Genomic DNA, 21,062 nt, shown 5'->3' with positions numbered 1-21,062 from the left:
GAAATCTGAAGAAGTCCATCCCCGCAATCATTCGTTCCAAACAAAAATTGCTTTTATACCATTTCCTTTTCACTTCATATGCTTCAGCTTCCAAATGAAAAGGCCAGAATTGATTCAGTTGTTGATAACGTGCAAATTATTTTTTGCTTTTTGGAGAATCGCTTCCGTCGTAACACACTTTCAGCTGTTATTCATTATTTGAATAAGCATTTCTTTGTATCTTTCCAAGTTGCAACGAAAGATGATGTCTGGCACTGAACTCGATGAAAGTTGAATGAAAGAGAAGGAGAAGAAGTTACGGTAAGCAGTAAAAGTGGAGGAAGTGAGCCAGGAGCAGCAGGATTAGCAGAAGATAGTTGTTTAGCTTTGGATTGCAGTGAAGGAGATAAAGATGTTCAGAGAGAAAAAGAAAATTGTTGTTGGATGTCCATTAACATGAACGAATTGACAAGCGAAGAAGTGCAGTCGGAGAGAAGACGCTGAGAAATTTTTGTATTTGCAGCAAGATCAGCGGCTGAATCAAAAGGCGCAACCAAATTTAGAGCAGAGTATTTCTGCATCAGATCCATCACCATTGAATTCTACGAAGTTAAGAAAGAAGCCAACTTTGAGAACGAAAGCGAAGAAAATAGCTTCGATAGTGCATCTCTTCTTCCAGGCACGCTGCTCTGACCGAATGTTCTCATCCCTTTCTCCTTCTGAAACAGCAGAGGTGATCCTTTTCTTGCTCCTTTCCTTCCCTTTCTTTGTGTTACTTCTGCTTCCTCTTTGTGTGTCCACCAGCCCCTCCACTTCATCCTCCTTCCTCTTCTCAGCTCCGCCCGGCTTTGCCACAGCCCACTCTTCAGCGCACTCATCAGATCCAACCGCGTTCTTGTCTGCCTCGCGTCGACTGCCGCATACGCACGTACGTTCTGCATCTTCTACACAAATTGCCCTTTTTCCTCGCTTTTGATACGCACATAACGGCAGAGCACATCCAGTTCATCGCTCAAATCTTCTAAGTCAGAATAAGCGAGGTCATTCAGCAGGCAGTCCAATTTCTGCTCTCTTGTCAAAAATTGAGTTTGGCTTTCTTTCACCTCTTGCTGCGCCTCGTTGGCCATTTTGTTCTCCTTCTGGTTTGCCGGAGTGCCTGTCTCAAGGTGTGGCTGTAGTATTCCTTGGATGCTGCTAAACAGATTCTAGTCTTTTTCCTCTATCTTCTTCGCCATTTTCTCCATTTTCCTGCGCTCTCTCTTCTTTCTTCTTCTTCTTCTTCTGTGTCTCCTGCAATTTCGTCAGCCGAAGCAGTTTTTCTCTCTGATCATCAGATTCCAATGAAAAAAACGTGATCTTCGCTTCTTCATCGTCCACCTTCCCTTTCTCATTCCGAAACTCATCTTGCATCGCCCTTGTCACTTCTTTGTTCAAATCCTTCATTCCAATCACAGCCAACGTCACCCCTTCTCCTCCACCTCCAACAGCAGGTGACAGAGATATCGTTAATGCACCTTTCACTCCAATCCCCATATACATCTCTTTGCTGTTCACAATCAACTCCCTCCTTCCAACCCCTCTCCATCCGCAGTTCATTCGCTTTCATCGAGGAAAGTGAATCGTTCCAAATGTATCTCTTGCTGAAGTATATTGCTTAGGCTGTGGAGAAGGTGATTGCGTTGGAGAGGTATTTGCTGTTGTGTTCTGTTGTTATGTTCTGTTGCTGCTGTTTTTGCTGAGCTAGTGATGAAAAAGGCTCTGGCTTTGGCTCATCTGAATGAATTTCGTCTTTTCTGTTTGTTATGGATTCTTTTGCATTTGTTTTCTTTTCTGCTTCCGTTTTATTTTCTTTGCTTTAGAAACAGCTTCTTTGGGGTTGTTCATTGAATCCTCCTATTTCACTTCTTCGTTTTCATCGTTGTTAGAATCATCATCTTCTTTTTCGTCTCATCTTTATTGTTATCTTCATCACCTTCAACTTCTTCCTTGTTTCCTTTTGCATTCACAGAATTATTCCCTTCTTTCTTTTCTTTCTCACCTTTATCACCACCCACCTCATTTTTCAATAACTCACAATTATTCCTGGTCTTTTTATCGACTCGTCAATCGGCGCTGGAGAAAACAGAAGGTTTGCTCTGACCATCAAAAGCACCTCATTCACAACAGAATCCCGTTGAAGCTCAAGCGCCTAGTAATACCTTCGCGTCAGCCTCTGTTTCTCTCTCTGTTTGTGTCTCTTCTCTCTTCGCTCTTCTTCATAACTGACAATGGAGCTGCGGAAAAACATTCACTTTCTTCATTTATCTTCGGTTCCTTCAAAGAATCTCTTCTGATAGATGATAAGCTTTCGTTTTCTTCTGCTATTGCTTTATTATCATTTTCTTCATCATTGTTATCTGCATCATTTGTGGATTTCAATGCCTTCCTCATTTGATTCATTTCTCTTATTCTTCTCTCCTCTCTTCTCTCGTTCCTTGCTTCTCTCTCTCTTTCTCTCTTCCTCTTCTCCAGATTCTCAACAAACCACTTTACCGTCCGAGACTTCGCAAACAGCTGTATCGCATCAAACATGTCGGGAGGTGGAACAAAATATTGTCTTTTCCTTCTTCCTCTGAGCTGTTGCTTCATCCTCTTTATCTGCTGCTCTTCTCCTGTCAGAAATCTGTTTCTTGAAGAGCGAAGCAACGAGGAGGAAGAAGTAGATTAAGAAGAGCACGGTGAACATGAAGCAGAAGCAACTTGTGCACAGCGGTTGAGATAGCGTCGGTGGAGAAGAGGATGCATTGCTCTTATGCTGCGAGTCATGGCAATTTCAGAACGATGAGGTGGTTTGGGTGCAGAGAGAGGTCAGTTACTGCAGTAACAGAAGAAGAAGAAGAGGAGGAGGAAGAGGAAGAAGATGAAGGAGAGGGAGATGGAGATGACTGAGGAAGAGAAAGAAAAGATTTATTTTACATTGAAGAAGGAGATGTTCCTCTTCCTGTGCCAATGCCAGCAATTGAATGAGTCAAAAATGTTTGTGTTGAATTTTGATTGCTTTTTCTCTGTCTTTGTCTTCAAGGGACATAAGATGGATTCTGAAGGGTAGCTTCTTGTGGCGGAACGAACACAGGAAGCGGCAGACATGGTGCATGTTTTCTTTTGAAGTCTTCGATAATTTCATCAATATCTGCTTTTTCGGCTCTTTCTTGGGAAGAATTCCCTTTTGACTGTTCGGATGAAGAGGAAGATGAGAATGAATCGTTTTCTATGTTTTCTTTCTCGAAGAATTTGACTTCTACTGTTTTTGATGACGATGTTGAAGAATCAAAAGAAGAAGGAGAAGGCATTGACGACGAATAGAAGAAATGTTTAGTGGTTTGTGAGAAGAGGAAGTCTGGCTGCATAGGAGATGAACAGTCAGCTGTATCACAGAGATAACAGTGGCAGCAGAAAAGGTGGTGTATATGATTCCCAGTTCAATCTTTTTTATCTGCTCTATTTCCAACGGCAACAGAAATGCTGGAAAGAGCACATTGAAAAGATACATTGCACATTCTTTGCAATTAAAATTGATTGAAAAAACTATATGACACGGAATTTACAAATGTTTCGAAATTAATTGTTTGTATTTATTGAAATAAAATATTAAAAAAAATTAATTTGATTAACAAGAAATGAGATAAAAGCAAAATTATCTACAAAATAAAAAAACAACAAACCGCATAAAATAAAAAATTTCTCTTTCATAACATTTTACGTAGAGATTATTGGTTATTTTATTGAATGGGTTCACATGAACAAAAAACATAAGTCTTCTCACTGATTAAAGTTTATGTTGTTCGACAGGCGATTCGCTGCAGATCACCAATGAAGACACAAACAAAATGGTCGTTTCAATCAACAAGCAAATCCCTCTAAAAAATGTTGGTTAGTGAGAATAAGAGCAAGTTCAAAGTTGATTGTTCAAAATTTTATTCAAAATAAAAAGCATGCATTTTTTATTATGTATTTTGCAAATTGATAATAAAAACAAACTTTGTTAAAAATGAACAACAGTTATCAAAGTCACATTGAATAGTCTTTCTGTTTGTTTCATCAAAAATTGTCTATGTTCCAAACAAAATAACCAGTTTCTAAACAAATAGGTCAAAAATCTTGTATTAATGAAAAATAACAACGATTTGTTCCAAACCTTTTATACAGCTTTGACATTATATGTCAAACGTTCTCGCATATTAAATATATAGAATAACTGTAGAATAATGAGAAAAATCTTCGAAGACAGTGCATGGGAAACAATTCATTTCGCACAACACTTCATCCCAAATAAAAAATATGTTGAAAAACAAATTATTACCAACTTTTTCCACTAACAGATTTTCAAAAAAAGCATCAGACATGTTTATTATTGTTATTTATCCACATTGAGCAAAATAGATCATGGTATTCTTAATGGCACCATTAATAATAATTTGTATTTTTTATGATCAAAAATTTCAAAAATTTTGAAAAATTTTTAATTTTTTTTTCAATTAATTTGTGAATATTATTGCTTTATAAATGCAAACATGTCATCAGAAATTGATTTTGATTTTTTTATTGATTGAATAAAGGTGAAAATAAGTTTTTTTATTTTACATTGAATTTTCATTTCAAATGAGAAAAATATCTTTGAAATATTAAACACTTAAAAATGTTTTGTTTTTGAATGAACATGTTTATAATTATTGTTCTATTCAATATATAACTGTTTTGTTATCAATATCCTCATTGTTGAGTAACTACAACGGTTGATGAATATTCAGTGATGAGAAAAACATAAAAATAAATTCATTGTTAATTCGATAACAATCATAAAACAAAATAACACACAAATAACATTTTCACTTCAATGTATTAATCATCTGAAATATTGAAAGCAACATATAAGTTTCTTTTTTTGTTGCATTACTCTCAAAGTAATATATTTTTACTATATCATCATTAAAACATTTCCCGACAGTCAATTCAATATCAATTCATATGAACAATAAAAGATTCAATAAAAAGCATTACAATATCAACAAATACATGGTATCATAGTCAATTCTAAACACAAAAGAATACAAATACTTTAGGTGTAAAAACAAACTTGACTGTTTATCCTTTGTTTTCCGCCTACTCCACCCTTTCTGATATAACTCTTGTCCTAACTCAAAAAGATCAAATTCAACAGAGAAAAAAGGCAGACACAGTGATGAAACATCACTTCACACTCTCAGCTATTCTCCTTTCCTAAAATCTAATCTAAAAATCATTGAAACACTTCACAACACACATCAAAAAATGAATCTCTATTAAGATATACATATATAAATCTCGGGACAATTACCAAGCGAAAATAGGGACATTATAGGGACAGAAACAGTAAGAAAACAATCGGATTCTAACTATTGTGTACCTGGGAGGCTGTTCGTCGTATCCAGGTCCGGATAAAGCAGCCCGAAGGCTGCAATATCTAATACGAACAGTCATGTCCAGCACCCTTCCGATAGAGTGCAAGCTATGCATACACAACAACTAGTTTCTTAAAAAGGGACACCATTAATACAATTTTGAGATTCATTTAAAGATGAAGAGTCAAGAAGAAGATCAAATCTTCTTGAAAGAAGATCTTGAGAAGATTGAGAAAGAAGAGAAGAGTTAGATGATGTGATATCAGAGTGAAATGACTTTCTTGAACGTTGAACTTTTTCTTTCATTGTTGAAGATTCGAGGGCAACCAGAGAGCGTTGAGGAAGATATCCAACAGCAGATGCGCAGACAAATGAGCCCTTGCGCTCAAAGTACAAATAGTCCTTCATGTGAGGGACTGACAGTGATGGCCATGAAATTTGCTGAGATGGTACATACTCTTCAAAGTACCTCTCGTGCACACACTCCTTGATAGATGATGACGATGGGGAGTTGTTTGATGAGGATGATTCAAAAATATTCAATTGTGAAGATGATGAAACAGATGTTGAAACATTCATATTGTTTTCGAAGAAGTTGATTAAGTCATGAAGTGTAGTGATGTGTTCAGTGGAAAGATTGTTGTCGATAGAATTAACTAATGCACCAAATTCACTATCACATATATTCTTTCCGTGGTGCTCAGCGAAGAAGTTGAGTTGTGTGTTTTTCTTTTTAAGAAGTTTGGATTGTTTTGAGAGGATGAAGTGAAGAAGGAAGCGATTTCGGTTGTGTGGACCTGAATCGCAGAAGAACTTAAAAGTGTGAGTGTCTGAGAAGAAGTGTCTTTTGATCACAGATTCCAGACACTCAATAACAAATCTGTGATCATTTGAGAGGCAGTCGGAGAAGAAGTTGAATGTTCGTTTTATTTGTTGATTATCAATATTTTGAAGAGAGATGATTGTGAATTGAGAAACCTGTTGATAATTAAAGAATTCTTGTTGAAGTTGATTTTTTCTGATGGGGAGTTTCCATTTTTCTTTAAAGTCGAAGACGAAGACTGCTTCTCCCTCTTTCAGATTATCAACAGTTGATTGATAATGTTTGCGTTGCATTTCTGCAACAAGACGATGTTGTCGAAGAAGTTTGAGTGTATGAAACTCGGTAGAAGAAAGTCCATTTTTGTTTTGAGATGACTTTAACTTGTTCTCAAGATAGTTCAACTTCTCACACATACCGCAGAGGTCTGTGCGCCTTTTTGCTTTGGAGAAGTTGGTTGTGAGTTTGTAAAAGTGAGACAAAGAAACTTTGATATTTGTTTCTTCGGAAAACTCTTTCCATAATTTCGTCTTGGGCTTGAAGATTAATCTCTTTTCATTGGGAGAAAAGATGCCCGTTTTCTTTCTTTTTTCTTTCAGCGCTTCCAATCCATAGTCAGTTGTGATTGATGAAGAAAGATGTGGAATGGAAGAAGTTTGATGTGGTGGTGTGATAAACGATGTTGATGGAGTTGTATCTGTGTTTGTATTGTTGTTATTAAAAGATTGAGAAGAGGAGGAAGAAATAGATGAACCACCAAATTGAATAGTTGGATGCGTAGATAGTGAGTTTTCTTTTACGTAGAATGAAAGTGAAGGAGTGTAACCCTGTGCGTAAAGTTCTTTCCAAGTCTTAGTCCAATTGTCACTATCAAATTGTTTAATATCATCATCGTTACAGGTGATCCACATCTTTCTAATTCCTTTCTTTCTTTCCACAACAGCAATGTAATGACCATTACTGTTATCAAACTGTTTGTGTAGAACTTGACCAATGAAATGATAGAATGTTGTTTCTTTATTGTTGTTGTGAAATGTTGAATCTTTTTCATTTGCATATCCTTTGCAAAATGAACGTTTGTTCGACATATCAGTCTCGATAAGAAGTGTTCGAGAAGGTGGAGAACTTGCAGGATCAGTACATTCATGGGAGAGGGCAAGTACCTCTGGAAATGAAATCATTTCTTCCCACCTTGCAGTGCAGCATTTTTCTTTGCACTCTTCACAATATACACAATTTTTCCCATCTAGTATTTCAGTTGAAAACAAAGAAGACAAACCATTGTGAGTTGATGAAGAATTGATGATTATGCTATTGTTGATGTTGTCGATGTGTGATGTGAGTTTTTGACATTTAAAACATTTGAAATGAGAAATCAAAATAGGACAAAAGCAATCTTTCTTTATCAATCCATCTTTTTCGAAAAGTCTGTGAAGATTATCGAATGCTTCTGATACATTCTGCTGCTGCTTGCTTCCGTATCTGCAAAATTTTTCCCATTTGCTCACAATTGATGGGATCCATGAATGAACTTTTTTTCCATCTTTGAGGATTTGATTGCAAATACTCATCATTTGAAATGATAATGTTTTTTTTGATTGTTGTTTAAAAATGATTGATGGTTTTTGTGAAGTGATTGAAGAAAAACACTGAAGAAGAGAGGCAAGATAACATGTGTTTCCAAGATTTGCCAACCCTTTTGCTGTTATTGATGGAGGATTAGGTGTGGTTTTCAAAACATTAACTGTTGACTGGGATGAAGAAGAAATAAATGAATCAATGTTTGTTGAATTATCACTAGAAATTAATTGTGAATTTAACAGTTGTGTTGAGGTGTTGTTCTTTTTTGTGAAAGATGAGAAAAGATTTTGGAACGCATGAGGAGGAATAAGAGTGGGTGAAGAAACATATTCCATAAGTTTACCACTAACCCACATATTTTCATTGCAAAAAGATGATGAAACTTTGTCAACTGGAGAAGTATTCATTGTTTTTTTCTTTTTCTTTCTGATTGAGGATGAAGCTGTAGTCCGAGAAGTTATTGAGGATGAGGAAAGGAATGAAGATGAGGAAGATGAGGAAGAAGAAGAAAAGGATGAAGATGACGATGATAATAATGGTGTAGATGAAGATGAGGATGAAAATGATGATGATGGTAATGATTGTGGAGGTGGTGGTGTTGATGATGAGGATGAGGATGGTGATGATGATGATGATGATGATGATGATGAAGATGATGATAATGATGAGGATGATGAAGATGATGAGGATGATGAAGATGATGATGAGGATGAGGATGGTGATGATGATGGTAATGATTGTGGAGGTGGTGGTGTTGATGATGAGGATGAGGATGGTGATGATGATGATGATGATGTGGTTGTTTTTTCTTTGCAAAGTTTATGAATTGGAATCGGTGATGGAGAAGAATGACGATGATGAAATGAATTTTTTTGTTTAATTCTTGTTGTCTTTCTTTCAGAACGAAGTGGAGTGCTGATTGGATTATTTATTGTTTGAGAAGGAGTCTTATTTAAAGAAGAAGGTGTAACAGATGGAATGAAATTGGCATCGTCGCTTCTTTGATTTGTTTTTTTCGATGACAAAGATTGTTTTTTGTTTGTATTATTTTTTTCTGTAATTATGATATCATCCCATGCAGATTCCTCTATGTACTGCTCGTAATCAGGAACCTTTTTTGGTTTTTTTTTGGCTGATTGCAATGACGTTGATGCTTCTGTGGAATGGGCCAACATCCAATTGTTGCCCTTTTCCCAATCTTGTTCATCAAGACCTTTAAAAAAAAAAAAAAAAAAAAAAAAAAAAAAAAAAAAGAAACACTAAAAATTGAAATTTTAATAAAATGAAATGCAAACCACTTTTGCATGATGGCGGGTGAGGCAATTGTGCTGGTATTAAAAATCCTTGGTTTTTAGTAAGAGTTTGTTTTGCATAATTATATTTTCCTTCAGTGATGTCAAATCCATAGTCGAGAAGCTCAGATAATGATGCGTTGCGCGTCAGTGCTTGAAGGATCATCGTTTGCGTGTGTAATTGTGCGTTCTTGTACACAACTGAGAGATCTTTCAGAAGAATTTCGTAATATTCTTAGTTTTTTAAATAACAAAAAAATAAGTAAAATTATTAAATAAATATAATTATTAATAAATAAAAGTTATAAACAATCAAAAAATTTTGAAGTCCAAACCATTCAAGGACTTCAGTAAATCATTAATTACTGAAGATGATTTTCTGTAGTTGTAAAACAAATAGACGAGCAATGAATCAACGTCATCTCCACCGATGCGTTGAATTTCTTTCCACAGAACGTTGCATCGTGAATTAAGAGTTGACTCCTGTTTTGAAAATGACATTTTTGTGATTATTACAATTTATTATGGAATTTTTTCCAATAAATAAAAAAAATGACAACTCCACTTTTATTATTATTACTGAATTTTCAATAAAAAAATTTCGATAAATAATAACAAAAAAAGACTTTTAAGCTCAAAAAATAAATAAAAATTTTGAATTAATATTTGAAAACAAATTTGACAATAAAAAATTCAAAGCTAATTTCTGATGACATGTTTGCATTTATAAAGCAATAATATTCACAAATTAATTGAAACAAAAATAAAAAATTTTTCAAAATTTTTGAAATTTTTGATCATAAAAAATACAAATTATTATTAATGGTGCCATTAAGAATACCATGATCTATTTTGCTCAATGTGGATAAATAACAATAATAAACATGTCTGATGCTTTTTTTGAAAATCTGTTAGTGGAAAAAGTTGGTAATAATTTGTTTTTCAACATATTTTTTATTTGGGATGAAGTGTTGTGCGAAATGAATTGTTTCCCATGCACTGTCTTCGAAGATTTTTCTCATTATTCTACAGTTATTCTATATATTTAATATGCGAGAACGTTTGACATATAATGTCAAAGCTGTATAAAAGGTTTGGAACAAATCGTTGTTATTTTTCATTAATACAAGATTTTTGACCTATTTGTTTAGAAACTGGTTATTTTGTTTGGAACATAGACAATTTTTGATGAAACAAACAGAAAGACTATTCAATGTGACTTTGATAACTGTTGTTCATTTTTAACAAAGTTTGTTTTTATTATCAATTTGTAAAATACTCAAAAATCAATTATTGTATTGTTGTTAAAATGTGATATGAAATTATTATCAATATATATAATTGCTTTTTTCATTAGGAAGTGAATCGGAAAAATGAAATGTCACGGAACAAAAGCATTGTGTGAAAGATAGAAAAATCAAGAAAAGAACTGTATTAAGTACTGGATAAGCTCCACACACAGAACAAAAATAAATGAAGAAGAGCAGAAAGTGGAAGAATACACGGGAAATAAGGATAAAGCTAAACAGGAATCTTGAAGAGATGAAAGCTAAATTGAGGGAAATGAAGATGAGCAAGATGATTTTTTCGAGGAAGTGGAGAGAGAAAGTGTGGAAAGAGTTCTATAAGGAGCAGAGGCAGAAAGCGCAAGAGAATAAAGGAGAAGAGTGGAGTGAAGAAGGGCAGACAAGAAGAAAATAATATTCATTGGTGAGAATAAATAAAGAATGAAAAAAAAAGCAGAAGTCTCAATTCAAAGAGCACAAGTTTAAAGATGGTGGACGAAAGCATAAACAATTCCAGAAGTAAAACATGGCATTCTATTGGGTGAAGTTGTGGAAAAGCGTGAAAAGGAATGGGCAGAAGCGTGTGGAGACATCTTGGTTCAGCCAGAATTCAAGCATCATCCCGCTTTTAACTGAGAAACAAATGAAGATAAAGATGAAATCGATTGAAGCAGCGCAGAGCAGGAAAAGGAAGAGGAGAGGGAAGATTAGGGTGAATGTGGAAAAGAAGCTGGAAAAGGGGAGGGAGGCACATTATTAAGCTCATAAGGTGATGAAAGAGAAAGAGAAAAAGGAAAAAGAATTGAACATGAGAAATATTTATAGACAGAGAAAGATGGAACTTCAAAGAAAAAAGATGATAGAATGATCCATTTGGAGACATAAGATGGAAGCAGAACATCTTTTGTTATTTAATACTTCCAAGAATAACAATTGTCAGGAAATGTCGTTTCAGATGAAGAATTTAAATGCTCAATTGTTTAAAAGCAGGAAGCAGAAGCAGTAGGGGAGAATGCAATGAGGAAAAATGAAAGAGGAAATGAGCAATTTTGTGTCGAAGAAAAAGAGGAAGAAGAGAGATGGAAAAGCGAGCTGAGCTAGCTGAATTGCAGCAATTCTGAAGCATAGAAGTCAGCTTCGTTGAAAGGCAGGCATGCTCGTTACACGTATTCAGTGATTTCATCATCATCTTCTTCTTTTTCCAGAGCAACAAAACGTTTTTCAGTGATCCAAAGGAAAAGACAAAATGACAGCGAAAAGGACGAAATGCAGCAAGGATGACATGGTTCTGTTCCAAGAAGACGAAGATTATTCCTTCGGATCAAAGAACACAATTGCAAACAAAGCATTAAGCCCATCTAATTCTCAATCACAGGAATCGTCTTCATCTTCCCCTCAGATTTCTTCATTGATTTCTCCACAAAGTTCCAACAAACACGCAAAGGATCCACGAAACATCATTCATGCTTCATTGGAAGGGATGAAGAGGAGGAAAGAGGAGAAAAAGAATACAGTTTTTCTTTCGCCAAATTCGTTGCTGACACCAGAAAGAATACTGATTCTGATATCTATATGTCACATTGCGCTTTGAAATGACAAGTGGTTTAAGGAGGAAGAAAAAGACAGGATGTGGTGAAAGGAGCAATGAACGAAGGCGAGAATGAAATTTGACGAAAGATTGAGGTGAATAAAAGAAAGGAAACTGAGAGAAGAAAGAGAAAGAGAAGTAGAAAGAATGAAAAGCTCACCTTTTATTAGCAAAATGCTGTTGACACAACGTCAATTGGACCGAATCAGACTCTTCAGTCAACGCTCCAATCAACTTGATCAGCATCCTTCTCTTCTTCTCCTTCCTTCTCTTCCTTATCATCATCTTATCTTCTTCTCTATCCTCACAAATTCCATCTGATGACAATCACATTGATAATGCTTTTCCTTCTTCATCACCATCACTTTCACTTCCTTTTTCAAAGTTATCTATATCTCCATCTTCCACCTATACCCTAACTTTCACCAATTAAATATTGCATCCCGTTCCTTCTTCGTCAATGTGCTTTCCTGAGCCAAAATTGTCGGCTATTCCAAGCCGCATCGAACGAGTTGAATTGGAGAAAGCGATGCGGCAGAAGATGGAGAAGATGCAGAAGAAAGAGACAGAGAAGGAGAGAGAGGAGCTGCTGGAAGAAGAGCAAGAGAACTCAGAGAAAGAGCGGGAAAGGTTCGAAGACGAACGGAAGAAGGAACTGGAGCAGGCTGAGAAGAAGCGAAAGGCATTTGCCTCGTATCTGAAAAAGATGAAGATTGAAAGAAACGAATCGAACTTCAAAAGTGGAGCGAAGCAGAGAAATGTGTGGATGAGGGAGAATACAGAATCGCATTTTTTTGTTGTGTAATGAAGATGCTGTTAATTTGAGATGATCTATCTTTTGATCGGCAGGCAGTTTATTTTGGAAGCTGTGCAGATGTGCTTCCCAATAAAATTCCTTTTTTATCTGTTGAAAAAGGAGAAGATGATATTTCAGACAACTTAACTTATTCAAAAGAACAACAAAAGAAGAAGATGAAAAAGAGAGTTGTATTTCAAAAGAACTAAAACATTCGAAGAAAACTCCAAGTTTAAGTGCGAATTTGTTTTTCATTGTTCAATTTGAAAGCTTCTTCTTCGTCGTCTTCTTCTTCTTGTGCAGTGAAAACATATCACACACACCTTCATCGTCATCATTATTCACTTGAACTGATTGAATTTCTTTATTTTTCGCATGTGCACAAGAAATAATAATTGAAATGAAGATGATGGTCATTTCTGAAGAAATGAAACAGATAATAATGCGAAAAAGATTTATAAGTTAATGATGAGTATTGAGAGAAAGAGACGAAAAGAGTTGTTTTCACAATGAATGATGAATGGAAATCGGATTGAAAAAAATTGAAGAGATAAAAAAGAAAGAAGTTAACTGGAAAATGGGAGAAGCTGGAACAGAAGACGAAGAAGAGCCAGGACGTAATACTACAACTGAGAAAGGTGCAATTGTTATTTATTTGAATCATTCTGTCTGTGGATTTTTCCTGATTTATAAAGAGATCAACAACGAAGAGATAGGAAAGGCACTGATCATCCACGCAGTGAAAAGCATATCGGTAAATGAGGAGCCATATGAAGAAAAAAGTTGGAATTCCTGTTCATCGTCAGAGTGAAAAAAGGTTGAACATTCACGCATATGACTGTGTGTTGTTTCCGCTTCGATAGCAATAATTGTGTGTCGTGGCCTTGTTATTGGTGAACAAACAGTTGTTGGAGGAACACGCTTCATTTAACTGAAAAGACTGTGACAGTTGTGTGACTCAGGAAAAGGATAACAGAAAAATCCCATTTTCAAATGCATTCATTTGAATTTAGGGTCTCATGGATAGTTTCTTATTTGTTCCTTTCTGATCGGTTGCTGATAGAGCCTTGTGAATACTGTGGATTTCCTCTGTTTGCTGAGCAGGCTTCAGGTGTTGTCAAGGGACAATTACAAAACACCGCTGCGAATGCATAAATGAGGAAAGCTTTTTTGGATCAGCAGCAAAGTTTGTTTGTTCCATTGGGTTTTTTTTATGACATGAAAAAGCGTGTTGATGACGAACTGGTTCAGCAAAATGGTTGTCAAAGAGAGAGGAACTTGCTAAAGAAGCTATCTTGCTGATTGAGTTGAAAGATGGAATCAGAAGACGAACAAGAAGGTTGATTGCTGGACATTATTGAGACACGAGCGAGGACGAGGTGGCATTAAAAACGGAGAGGATGATGCGGAAGAGAAAGAATCAGGAGGATGTGTGTTCACAAAAAGCAGGCTTGGAAAAGTTAAGTGCTCCCTGGCAAGCATATAGCTACGCGGAATTGATGTGGACGTTCCGGTTAGTGATTGAAAAGAAGTTGGAGAGATACATCAAAAAATAATTTATCAAGGTTAAAGACAGAATAGTACATGGATGATAAGGAGGAATTGAAGGCGATCCGTCTTTTATTTGTGTGAAGCGTTGAGAAACTCAACAAAAACGAAATATCTGTGGTGAAGCGAACAAGAACAAGACATCCAGTGACTGACTCGAATTGGATTTAGCAGATAGCGCGCGTGTTGGAAGACGAATATTCGGAGGGCGTGTCAAAATGTGATGAAAGGGAAGGATGTTAATGTCGAGGTGGGATTGGAATGGGAAGAGTCTGAGCCGCAGATGGAGGTGTTGATGGTGATAGAGGGCTGGGTGAAGTTGAGGGAAAAGGGTCACTCGTTGATCTGGGCGTTGATGGAGGAGCATCGGAGAAAGAGATCCTTTCCGAGGAAGGCGTCATTGAAGGCGAAGCGGAGTTTGATGACGGAGAGTGGGATGGTAGGTGCGTCAGCAGGGCTGATGAAGAAAACAACCAGGTTGATGCCTCCTTCAATTGTGCAGCTGCAGATGTTCCAAGTGAAAATACAAGCCTGCACGTGTTGTTCTGATTATCTTAAGGTGCAAAATGCAAACGCCTCGTTAGAACAATCAATGTCAAATTTTCTCCCATCAAACGAAAAAACCTCTCAGTCCCTCAACCAAAGATGATGGAAATAATAGCAATGTCCACATTGAAGGCTATTTGGAGCATGGGGCAGGTGATCCAGAGGGCAACGCCAGCGAGAAAAGAGGAAAAGAATATGAGAGATATGCTGCCTCCGCAGTCACATATGAAAGGTTTGATAGGGAAGTTCGTTTTGAAAAGGAGCAGCGAGCCAAAAGCAGATCAGATGAAAGAGAAACAATGAAAGATGGATTCAGCGAAAAAGGAAGGCGATACCTCAGAAGTGGATAATAGTTAAGAAATAAAGGCGGCTGTTCATCAATATATTTTGAAGTATCTGAAACAGATTTTTTTGTATTTTCTTTTCATTTTTTGAATTCTAACTCTGTAATTTTTTTCAAATAACTTTGGTCAATTTATCAAGATAACTTTTTTTAAGTATTAAAAGGTTTTAAACAAAAATTAACAATCAACAATTACATATTTGATAAATATCTTGAGTTTCTATTTTCTTTTTCAATGTTTATTATTGAATATTGATTGTTATTAACAAAAGTTTTATGATCTGTTAATCAATTTTAAAATATTTTTGTTATAACTCAAAAAACAAGTTTTTATTTAAAAAATTGATTGATTATGTATTGTGATTATTGTTGACATGTTTGAAAAATAAGTAAACTTTTGTTTTGTTGCGTTTATTGAATTATCGATGTTTTCCAATAAAATTTTTATATTTTTTTCAAAATTTGAAATAAAAACAATTGTAAACAAATTTAAATGAACAAATAAATTATGTTAGCAATATATTAATGTATATTTTCGCATTATTTTTCAAAAATATTTTCGATTCAACCCTGCCCTTAATGAAAATTTTTTATGATCAAACGTAGGAATTTTTTATGATATCAAAAAAAATCACCCATATTTTCATTTCCACTCTGATGAACACGATCAAATATCCAAATCATCAAAAATATAAATAATGTCAAAATTTTTGTTGTCATTGAAATAATAGTTTGAATTTTATTCAATGTGAATTTAGATGGTTTTATTCCCCATGTGACTGACAAATAAATTTGCTTTATTTTTTGAATGAAATGACATATCACCAATCTCTCTTTCTTTGGAAACAGTCTTCTTGTTATGATGACATCATTCTGTTTTTCATGTTTTTCTGATATTTTGAATGTGGTGATAATGACGTGAAATGTGGATATTTCAATATTGATTAAAACAACTTATTACCCATTTTTTGAAGGAAAAAAGTTCATTCAAAATTACTGATTTTTTGTGAACAAATGATTTGGATAAAAACAATCTCACATATGGGGGAATATATGGACTTTCATGCTTTTTATGCACAAAGCATGAAAAATTTGTTTCACTTATAACATTTTTTAACTTTACCAGATTTCAAAATAAATTTGATTTTCAAATCTGTGAACAAACATCATTGATATAATAACATTAAGTTTTCCAATATTTCACGAATGTCAAATAAATGACCCATTTTTATTGTGTTTTTTGATATGAAATAGTCAATGAAAAGTGCATAATTTTTCAATGAATATGCCTGAAGCTTAATATTTTCCCACATATCATTATCAAGTTTTAAAGAGGATAAAACAAATGATTCGGACAACAGCGATGAAAGACAAAGAAAGAAACAAAATTCTATAGAATACTTCGTATTTGTTTTTTCTGTCATGATTCGAAGATATCCTTCTTTTTCAAAATGCGCTGTATTGCGTTAATGATGCAGGACAAGTTTCGACCATTCAATCATTTCCAAGAAATTTTATTGTTGACCGAATTACACCAAAAATAATTCAAAGTCGAAAAACTTTCAATCAAAATCGAAAAACTTTCAACCAAAGTCGAAAAACTTTCAAACGAAATCGAAAATTATTATTCAAAGTCGGAAAACTTTCATTCGAAGTCGAAAGTTTTCATTCGAGGTCGAAAAAGTTTCATTCAAAGTCGAAAATTATTATTCAAAGTCGAAAAAGTTGCAAACGAAATCGAAAAACTTTCAATCGAAATCGAAAATTTCCAAAAAACATAAACATTAAATAAAAAGTATTCAACAAAAGATAATAATATTTATTTGTTTTTGGAAATATCATCAACAATGTTTGCGTTGTTGATTTCTGCAAAAGATGAAGATTTTGAACCAAAATAAACTCAAAAATTAACTCGAAACAATATTTTTGACATTAGTTTCCTTCAATTAGAAATGAGTTTTTTGTTATGAAAGAACACGAAAAAAGAGATTCAAAACTGTATTCTTCATTCTCCATATAATTGGTTAAAAAAACAATAATCTTCTTTTGCAAATTTTCTGTGAAGAAGTGTGCTTTCAATTGATATGAGACAAAAATATGTTTAAATTCCTCTTATGTTTTTCAAATTTGCAATTGGACAAAGGAAGCACAAAAATATGTATGAAAAAGAGATGAAAAATCATTAAAATAACAAGCACAGTTGATATTTTAATAAAAAAAATGAATTTTGATTTTTATTGATTTTTGCCAACTTATCTTTCTATTTGAAGTTTTTCGAACTTTCGACTTTGTTTGAAAGTTTTTCGATTTCGATTGAAAGTTTTTCGATTTCGTTTGCAACTTTTTCGACTTTGAATAATAATTTTCGACTTTGAATGAAACTTTTTCGACCTCGAATGAAAACTTTCGACTTCGAATGAAAGTTTTCCGACTTTGAATAATAATTTTCGATTTCGTTTGAAAGTTTTTCGACTTTGGTTGAAAGTTTTTCGACTTTGAATAATTTTTGGTGTATCTATTTTGATCAAAAAATCCAATAGAATAATATAATAATTTTTCGAAACGCATTTGATGTATTTTTATTTCTCAGTCTAAACCGGATATAATCACATCGGTTTTTGCACAACTTTTTGTGACTATATCCGATTGTGATTATACACGATGAGACTTTACACAGAAAAAAATAAAAATTAATTAATTTATAAATAAAATTTGTGTCGATTTTTTCATTTTCAAAAATTCTACACAAACACATTATTTTCACTTGCTTGAACAATTTTTTTCATAGATACATATTATTTTGACTTATTTGAGCACATTTTTGAAAAAGCGAAAAATCGGAATTTTTGATCAAAAAATCGATTATTCATTGAAAAAATCACCCATTATAATGTAAAATGTGATTATATATTTTCATCACTGTGATTATATGCGATGAAAAATGAATGAAAAACAAGCAAAAAATGTCCGTGTATGGAAAAATGTGACTATGAACGATGTTGATAATATACGATGTGATAATATTCAGTTGAGACTGAATATCATTCCATCAACAAAATTATCAAACAGATTAGAAAATGTCGATTTATATGAATCTCTGTCCAACATTTTGAACACATTTGCTGAAGAGCTTTCAATAGAATTGAGAAAAAAAATTTAAAATCCATATATCTTATTTTTTTTTTTTTTTTTGAAAACTTCCTTTTGTTTCATTTTCAAATAAAATAAATATTTCATATTTTCATCAAATTTCTGTTCCCACTTTCAAAACTTCACTGAAATGGAAACAGAACCTTAAAAATGTTATTATTTCACTTTGAGAAAAGCAGCTAAAGTGGGTACAGAAATTTGATGAAAATATGAAATATTTATTTTATTTAAAAATTTTACAAAAGGAAGTTTTCAAGAATAAATTAGCCATATTATCCTCTGAAATATTTCAATGAGCTGTGTTTGTCACCACTTTTGCAAATGAAATATTGTTTTCAAAATTGCAAAGGAATTCTCTTCAACAATTTTTTTTTTAATTTTATTAAGCTGTTGAACTAAATATATTTGTTTATTTGCAGAATTTCAACAACTGAATAATTGTTCAATTCATTTCCATTTCTTTAAAATACAAATCGAAAATATTATTTTTCATTCATTCCTTTTCGAAATATTTGTTTTCTATTCACATAATACTAATTTACAGACAACAATTCAACACCGTTCAACAATTGATGTTTTCTTTAAAGGAGAATAACTTCGAATAGGAAAGTGAAAGCTTGAAAAGAATTAGTCATAAATTAACCAATCAAAACATCTGGATGTGGGGCAAAATATAAAGTTTCAGGCATTTTCATTGAAAAATTATGCACAACAGATGAACTTTTTTATGTCAAAAAAACACAATAAAAATGGGTCCATTTTTTGACATCCATCAAATATCACAACACTATATGTTTTGATTTCAACGATGCCTGTTTGCAGATATGAAAATCAAATTTATTTCAAAATCTGAGAAAAAGAAATAAAGCTTTGAGAAAAGCAATTTTTCAATGCCTTGTGCATAAAAATCTTGAAAGACTGTATTTTCCCCCATGTTTTTTGTGATTGACTTTGTTCTTGATTTGTTGTCATTAACAGAAAAAGTCAGTGCGTTCAAAATGAACCAAACAAATAGAAAAATGAATATTAGAATATATTTCTATCCTTTTCAAAAATTGATATATACACACAAATTGTTTCATCTTATAAAAAAATCATTTACAAATATTTAAAAGTTCAATTGAAAAACTTTTATTTCGTAATTGATGATATTAACCATTTGAAAATTTTGTTCTTGTCTTTCAAAATTAGCAGGTTTTAAGATCATAAATAATACACCAAAAATGATTCTATTTCGAAAAATTGTAATTCATTTTCTGAAAAAAATAATTCAAATGAGGAATTAATAATTCAAAATCGAAAAAAAATAATTCGATTTCGAAAAAGATTAATTCAATTTTGAAATGGGTGATTATTTTTGTAATCATAACTTTTTCTGGGGTATAGTTTTATATTTGAAAACTCAATTTCATTAGCAAAATAATTAACCATCAAATGTCAATGTTTTTCAATCGTTTTTAAAAACCAGCAGTTGATGCAAATATTTGAAAGAGATATTCTTCATATAGAGTTATCACATATCTGAGTTTAAAAACAAAAATTCAAAACGAAATTATTGAACCGAAATTTTTGAACGAAAAAATATGATCTCAATTATGATCACACAAAAGAAAAATTTTTTGATTTGTTGAATAAATAACTTATGTTTTGCTGTAAACATTCTCTTTATTTTTATTTCATTTGTGCTTTTTGTTTCTCAATATTTGAAAAACAGTGCATTTTTATTTTGTAAAAAAATTCTTTCATTTTGATAAAAAAATTTTTTTATTTGAATTGAATTCGAAAAGGAAAAAATTTATTTTCATATTGAAAAAAATGGGGCTTTGTTTATTATCACCAAAGAAACGAAAACTTATTGGATAAAAAGAATTCTTGTATTGTTATTCAAAAAATGTGATCAAAATTCTGATCTTTTCATTAGGTTATTCAAAAATATGGCTGATCCTTTTTGAAATCTAACATTCGTTCGAGTTAAGATCAAGATTTATATTTCAATGGGATTTTGAAAAAGATTAATTATTCTTAAAAACATTATCAAATGCAGAATGTTTGCCCCGTAGAAGTTCATTTTTTTCAAAATCCCATTGAGATTAATAATTTGATCAAAACTCGAACGAAAGAATGATTTCAAAAAAGGTTCAGCCACATATTTTTCCTATAAAAAAGTTAATTCGCTATAAATGATGAGATTTTGAATCCAAGAAAACTTTGAAATATTGATTAGTTTGATATTTCTATGAAAAAAAAAACAATTTTCTTTGTAATGATGTCCAATTAGTCAAACAATAACTTGACATTTTCCTTAATCCATCCCCAAATAATATTTTTATTTTCTGTTTTTAATGAGTTTCGAAATCGTATTTATCTTTTTGGAAATCGAATTAATAAATTCCGAATTTGAATTATTTTTTTCGATTTTGTGTTATATTTGGTGAATCTCATAAAATTATCTGATTCAAGGAATAAAAAAAAAATTGATTTCGGAAAAATGACTTCATTCAGTTTGATTTCAATAGCAAAATAATGTTTGAAAATTTTAGGGAAATATGAAAAAAATCAAAAACACTGAATTAGGGTGCATATTTTATTTTGACCACAAAATTTTATCTCAACCCTGTTTTTTTGAAACTAATTTTTGCTTTTTTGATTTGTGAAAAGGCTAAAAACAAAAACAAAATAAATAGACTTCTTGATATTTTTGTTTTTCAGAATTCTG

At 32.9% G+C, this 21,062-nt stretch overlaps 5 protein-coding genes across 5 annotated transcripts; 2 read left to right on the top strand and 3 right to left on the bottom strand.

The window, feature by feature from the left end:
* Window positions 1–519: 519 nt before the first annotated feature.
* On the bottom strand, window positions 520–1,575 carry MONOS_15267 (uncharacterized protein; the record flags this gene model as incomplete). The annotated part of the gene is made up of 2 exons (XM_067868131.1): window positions 520–948; window positions 1,180–1,575. The coding sequence occupies 2 exons, from the start codon at window positions 1,573–1,575 to the stop codon at window positions 520–522; spliced, it is 825 nt and encodes a 274-aa protein (XP_067728712.1).
* A 1,460-nt stretch (window positions 1,576–3,035) lies between these two features.
* Window positions 3,036–3,308, bottom strand: MONOS_15268 (uncharacterized protein; the record flags this gene model as incomplete). The annotated part of the gene is made up of 1 exon (XM_067868132.1): window positions 3,036–3,308. One exon carries the CDS (start codon window positions 3,306–3,308, stop codon window positions 3,036–3,038), a length of 273 nt encoding a protein of 90 aa, XP_067728711.1.
* A 2,220-nt stretch (window positions 3,309–5,528) lies between these two features.
* MONOS_15269 (uncharacterized protein) lies at window positions 5,529–5,975 on the bottom strand (the record flags this gene model as incomplete). Its single annotated transcript, XM_067868133.1, has 1 exon — window positions 5,529–5,975. The coding sequence occupies one exon, from the start codon at window positions 5,973–5,975 to the stop codon at window positions 5,529–5,531; it is 447 nt and encodes a 148-aa protein (XP_067728710.1).
* A 6,448-nt stretch (window positions 5,976–12,423) lies between these two features.
* Window positions 12,424–12,768, top strand: MONOS_15434 (uncharacterized protein; the record flags this gene model as incomplete). Its single annotated transcript, XM_067868311.1, has 1 exon — window positions 12,424–12,768. One exon carries the CDS (start codon window positions 12,424–12,426, stop codon window positions 12,766–12,768), a length of 345 nt encoding a protein of 114 aa, XP_067728709.1.
* A 1,762-nt stretch (window positions 12,769–14,530) lies between these two features.
* On the top strand, window positions 14,531–15,203 carry MONOS_15433 (uncharacterized protein; the record flags this gene model as incomplete). Its single annotated transcript, XM_067868310.1, has 2 exons — window positions 14,531–14,784; window positions 14,939–15,203. The coding sequence occupies 2 exons, from the start codon at window positions 14,531–14,533 to the stop codon at window positions 15,201–15,203; spliced, it is 519 nt and encodes a 172-aa protein (XP_067728708.1).
* Window positions 15,204–21,062: the final 5,859 nt, after the last annotated feature.

The sequence above is a fragment of the Monocercomonoides exilis genome (genome assembly GCF_001643675.1).
Source record: "Monocercomonoides exilis strain PA203 chromosome Unknown scaffold18-1597598, whole genome shotgun sequence".
In the NCBI taxonomy this organism is placed as follows: domain Eukaryota; phylum Preaxostyla; order Oxymonadida; family Polymastigidae; genus Monocercomonoides; species Monocercomonoides exilis.
This window is presented reverse-complemented; position numbering and strand designations above follow the sequence as displayed.